This window comes from Ptychodera flava, chromosome 2 (assembly GCF_041260155.1).
Source record: "Ptychodera flava strain L36383 chromosome 2, AS_Pfla_20210202, whole genome shotgun sequence".
Taxonomy (NCBI): Eukaryota; Metazoa; Hemichordata; class Enteropneusta; family Ptychoderidae; genus Ptychodera; species Ptychodera flava.
Window position 1 is genome coordinate 11617157 of NC_091929.1, and position 6491 is coordinate 11623647.

A 6491-nucleotide genomic window follows, 5' to 3' on the forward strand; every position below is an offset into this window, starting at 1 on the left:
ACACTGGGCGAAAGACAGCCTCGGGGACGATTCTGTCCATCGGCAGAGCTATCAACCAAGGGTAGAATATACGGCTTGTTTTCAAACGGGTTCGAACTCACAACATACCGCAGCTAGTCGCCTAGCGGAGACGCAACAGACAGAACCGCTCGGCCAAATCAAGATTGCCGCCAAGATGATCACGACATGTAAAAGGCGATATCTCAGTTCAATGAGATGCTGTTAGTGTGATGTTGGTTTTCTTTGGGGTTAAGAAAGTCATTCCTTTAATCGACCATCATCCAAAGTTCAGCGATGATGCTATTGTCTGAAACAAAGTCAGACAATATCGACGAGGTAATTCCATCGTCCAGTGGCTATCAACGGAAAGTCTTACTATTTGGCTCATTGTTCGGAGAACAAATGACACATCATTTGAACATTAATAATAGGACTATAAGCAGAGCCTATGTGTTATCCTTCTACCAATCAGATCCTTCGGTAACTTTCATCCAATGACTGTGGACTATAATCTCCCGCCAAAAAAAATGTTTATCCTTTGGTGTTCTATTACATTCGGTGCATGCGCTTTGGCGCCTTTATATGTAATTGCTACAGTTGTGTTCCGGTTGGCGCCTTTTTTATCTCACGGCGTGTTCAGTAATAAAGCTTGTGTGTTCTTAGCATGAACTGGTGTCGTTCGCAGTTCTGTGTATAAGTCAGACAAGAACCTTGATCATAAAACCCCATCACGACATTTTTTGGTGCCGAGACCAGGATTAGGATGTCTGACGAGGAGCAGCAACCAACTCAAGCCGAGCAACTGGCAACGAAATTGGCCAAGTTGAAACTCAAGCGCAGGGGACAACGTGCCCAAATGACGAGGCTGTTCAACCGTGCAGAACAACTCACATCAACGTTCGCTGCAGCTGAGAACAAGACTGAAGCTTACAGGATACTCACAGCATTGAACACTCAACTGACTCAGAAATACGAATCTTTAACTAAGATCGAAGAAGATATCTTAGATAATACGGATGAAGCAAGCTACGATGCTGCGAGCCAAGAATCTGGCGACTACATGTCCGAGATATTCGAGAGAAACGACAAGATCACTGATTTCATCAAAAACAACAAACCGAACAATGTGACTGGCCCATCGGCGAACTCCGACACCGCTACTCAAGACACATCGAAGAAAACGGTCGCATTACCGAAACTACAGCTGAAAACTTTCTCAGGAAACGTACTCGAGTGGGTGAGTTTCTACGACACTTTCAAATCGTCCATCCATAATGATAAGAACCTCGAGAACATTCAAAAGTTCACATACTTACGCAGCGTTTTAACTGATGAAGCTGCCCGTACGATTAGCGGTCTCGCCTTGACAAACTCCAACTACGACCATGCTTTAGAGCTACTCATCGAACGCTACGGACAGAATCATTTATTGATAATTCATAATTGAAAGTTTCATGATCACTTTCCGTCGACGGAGGAATGTCGGGAACAAATGACACATCATTTCGAACATTATTAATAGGACTATTAAAGCAGAGGTCTATGTGTTATCCTTCTACCAATCAGATCCTTCGGTAACTTTCATCCAATGACTGTGGACATAATATCCCGCCAAAAAAAAATGTTTATCCTTTGGTGTTCTATTACATTCGGTTGATTGCGCTTTGGCGCCTTTTCTGTAATTGCTACAGTTGTGTTCCGGTTGGAGCCTTTTTTATCTCACGGCGTGTTCAGTAATAAAGCTTGTGTGTTCTTAGCATGGAACTGGTGTCGTTCGCAGTTCTGTGTGTAAGTCAGACAAGAACCTTGATCATAAAACCCCATCACGACACTCATGAAGTCTTCAACCAAGGCTTTCAAACCATACTTGACCGTGAGAAGCTTCCACGTTCCATGAGATGCTGTCAGTCTGATGTTGGTATCCTTTGGGTGTAAGAAAGTCATTACTTACATTGACCGACTTGTGCAATCCTCAGTTTTCATGAAAATCCAAAATGGCGGCCAAAATACCTGTGTCAGTGTATGAGTCACATCTCACTCAACTGAACAGCTGTAAACTGGTTTAAGTGTCTTTTGACAGACAGGTTTTAGGGATCGAGTTTTTTAGAGTTTCTTTCATCAATTTTAAAAGCAATAATTAAAATCCCTTGTGGACGTAAAACATCCAAAATGGCCATAAAATGGTTACTACAAGAAATATCGAGGCATTTTGGCAAGATCCGCCCATTATTGGACAAACCTACAACGGAAAAGATGGTTCATGCATTCATTACGTCTCAGCTTGATTATTGCAATAGTCTCCTGTATGGTGTTAATAAGACTCAGCTGGATCGCCTACAATCACTTCAAAATGCTGCGGCTCGTCTCGTCTCCCGGACTCGGAAATTCGATCACATCACACCTGTTCTCATTGATCTGCACTGGCTGCCGGTTGATGCTCGCATCAAATTCAAAATTTTGTTAACCACCTATAAAACCATTCATCGCTTCGCACCACTTTATTTAATTGATTTACTTGAAATTTACACCCCAGTCAGAGATCTCAGATCAGCTGACTCTTTGCGGTGTTGGTGCCACCTCATGGAAACTTTAATAAGGCATACGGGCAGAGAGCATTCTCTGTTTGTGCACCTGCTCTGTGGAATTCGCTGCCGGCCAGTGATTCGCAACGCCAGATCTGTGGACTGTTTTAAACGTCTTTTAAAAACTCATCTTTTTAAATCAGTTCTATTGGTGATTGAGTTTTTAGGAATCATCTTCTGTATGGTTTTTTAACTGGGACTTTTTAACTGGGTTTTTTTAACATGGATTTTTAATTTATTCTACTGCTTTCGTATCATGATTTTTTTATCACCGTCTTTTGTTTTATTTCATTTTTTTTTATAATGAATTAACTTTTTAAATTTTTATCACCGTCTTTTGTTTATTGTACGAGAATGGTACAGGTGCTGACAGATTTTGACATTGTTTATTTTCGTTTTTCTTTTATTGCTTTTGCTGGTTTTTAGTATTTGTTTGTTTCTTTTAAAATATGTAAATCGCACTGAGACGTATGTGTAGTGCGTGTAAGAAATAAATATTATATTATTATTATTTATTTCTTATATAAAGGTGCATCTCATAGACTGGTTTGGTGTCTTTGATCTGTATCCGATATCAAGGATTTCTTCTCGGTTGTTGTATGAACTGTAACATCATACCTGTATATTTAAAATGAACGCCAAAATCCAAAGATGGCCAGCATAATATCTCTTTCGCAGTGCGGTAGACAGTCTAATGGATGGCATCCGGTCCTATCTTCAAGCAAACATTATGAGCTTTGTATATAAGATGACCCAGGCCTATCAACAATAAAATTATTCAGTATTTGTACTGTACGCATCATGGCAGGAGGTGACCCCGGCCTATCCACAAATACATTTACACGCTGTACGGAAATAAACCTAGCATATCCATAATACAAATACATGTACACACTATTGAAGATGAGCCAGGCCATTCTCATTACAAATACGTCTACACACTATGGAAGATTACCCTGGCCTATCCAGAATACAAATACAGGTAGAGAATATTTGTATAGATGATTGGCCTGGGTCATCTTCCAAAGTGTATAGATGTATTTGTATTCTAGATAGGCCTGGGTCATCTTCCATACCGTGTATACGCATATGTATTGTATGTTGTATGTAGGTAGGGTCATCTTCAATACTCTATACTTGTATTTGTATTCTGCATAGGCCTGGTTAATCTTCCATAGTTTTTGCATGTATTTGTATTGAGGATAGGCCGGGGTCATCTCTATAGCGTGGACATGTATATGTGAATAGGCCGGGTCACCTTCTGCCATGATTTGTACAAATACTGAGTAATTGTATTGGGTCATCCTGGGTCATCAATTTTACATAGCTATAATATTTGCATGAAGATAGGACCGGGACACCTTCGTGTTGAAGGTTTACAGCGCTGCAGACCGTTGAATCAATAGCTAGGTACTTTGACAATCTCAATATCTCTCATGTTGATGGAATTTCTCCTGAAACCACGGCCCTGGCAACTCACAAATCTTATCTCCTACCCATCAGTGTCCATACGGTCAATAGTCAACATCCGTCGTGTCGCTAGTACCAATTGCGACCCCCTGCGTGAACTTTTCATTCACTCACACTCATTATAATACACCCGCTTAGCCTATTTAAACAGATGAGCTAGAACCGACCATTGATGCTTTCGCCGAGACGTTTTTTCACCATAGGAAGGCGACCTTGGCTGGCAAGCGGTAACATTTCTCCGCAAGGTCATTTGGAGTCATAAATTAGGTTTAATAGCGTATCTACAGAAGACGGTGTTTGTTGGACGAGAGTGATCGTTTTGATGTTGTTAAGAAGTCTGTGACAGCAGTTCAATGTTTCTGCTCTGTCATCTTCTGTATTGGCCTACTGTTACTTGTTCATATCAAAATGGAACCACACATCATATTAAATTGAGCATGATATTCCACCAACGACATCAAGCGATGACATCATTGCCATTTTGAGTTACACCGATTAAGTCAAGCTGTATGGAACTCACCTCGGTACGGTGAAAATATACTAATTATATTTAAGATAGTATGCCCTGCGGAAGTGTAAGACTTACACTTTTGCCTAATGTGTCTCTATGAAACTTTCAACCATTCTCTTACTTGCTTGGGTCTCGGTGTAAAGTTTGGTACTAGCACAGGGGCTTTCGAATAGACCATTAAAGGATGATGAAGGATAATGCTGCTAAGCTTAATTTTGTGTAGGAGCCTTATTTTCTAGTTGTCTTATCTCAAAGCTCCGAGTCGGGTTCAGTGCTGCGATCCGAAGTTAATTATGTAATATGCAGTATGAAGTGTTAACTCTCTTGGTAGACTTTGGCAGACTATATGATGATGCCTATATAGTTTAGTGTGGCACCACTGAGTAGAGAGATCAACGCAGAAATCCTGTAAGAATAGTTAACGAAGGAAGGTGGGCGCACTGCACACTGCATATATATACATAATTAACACTAAACAATCATGAATAACAGAGCAAGGAAATATAGGGCGAGAGAAGAGAACATTGGAAAAAGGCTCGTACATTAAACTAGGTTAAAGAGCATTATTATTTACTGTCTTTTAATTGGCCATTCACAAACCCTGTGGTACTAGAGAAACAAATGACTGAACAATTTCTATTGAAAAGAAGACAAAATTTTCGATGTATAAAAAACTAATACGGGGAAATTTTCCCTTACGCCAAGAGCTTCTAAAATGAGTCCCCATAGGTGGTATACCAGAAAAGTACTAAAAAATAGTGAGAGCCCGAAAATCTGTCCCCGAGACGCGTTGTACCTTTGGTTAATGTTTACAACGACAAAGAATATTCTCCGCTTTTACGATGGAGGTGAGAAAGGTTGAAATCTAGAGTGCGTTTTAAATTGTTGACACTTAAGAACGTAAAACACTGTCCGTGTCTCAGAATAGGAAGGAATTCGCCGTCGTTTTCAGTAAATTCTAATTCACACCCGTCTATCTTTGTTTTCCATACAGTGGATAAGTTGTACTTTTTGTACAAATCTTCCGCAAATACCTTCACGGATAAAATGAGGAAAGACATTGTTCGTTCGATTTCCCCAACACAGTATTTTGTAAAGACTTTCCATTTACCAATGCTATGTACGTGACTTACATAAAAATATGAAAAACATTTTGGACATCTTTCCAAGTTTCAGATTTTTCCTTTAAAATTCCTTTAGCAGCTTCGATAACTATCCTTTGCCCGTGAACTCCAAACAGAACTAAACAAAGTTCATATTGAATACCCCAAAAACAAATATTCTGGTAATTTGAGACTGACCTCTGCCCCCCCCCCCTCCGGGTCCATGGTTGCTACAGTACAAAAAAGTTGCGACCCGCTTCCATCAATCTTGTTTCGCAGAGGGGAAAGTTGATCCTATGCAGATGACCTTAGGTTTATCACACTGTGTTTACTCTACCGAGCATTGATGTCTTAAGGATTTAGTTACAAGCAGCATATCCAACACAAGACTGCGTTATTTTAACTGGAGTGACTGTTGGGCTTTCGTAAAAGTGTCAACAACACGAATTTTGAAGAAATTTCAGCCTCGTCAGCTAAACTGGCTACAGTTATTTGGAAAGGGGAAACAAGAGAACACACTACGGTAAGTGAATGTGTGTTGCAAGCAAAGCATGGACATCATCATTAATGACTTGCAATCTACTGCATCAAATTCATTAAGGGCAACTCTCTGAGAATAATGTTTCGACTTTGTGATGGAATGTTGTTCAAGATCTAGATTAGCCATTTGAGATGTCTAGCTTTAAGGTAGACTGTTTCTTGGGGATAATATTTAGCTACAAAATTATTACTTGTCTATCGGTTGTTGGGCTTATTTAAAATCTCGTGCAGTAACGAATTTTTTCAGTCTCAGTTTCCTAAAAAAACATGATTTTATAAACCTTT

General features: G+C 39.9%; 1 protein-coding gene across 1 annotated transcript; it reads left to right on the forward strand.

Moving 5' to 3' along the window:
* The first annotated feature begins 763 nt into the window (after positions 1–763).
* Positions 764–1447, forward strand: LOC139148977 (uncharacterized). Its single transcript, XM_070720457.1, has one exon. The coding sequence runs from the start codon at positions 764–766 to the stop codon at positions 1445–1447; it is 684 nt and encodes a 227-aa protein (XP_070576558.1).
* The last annotated feature ends 5044 nt before the right edge of the window (positions 1448–6491 follow it).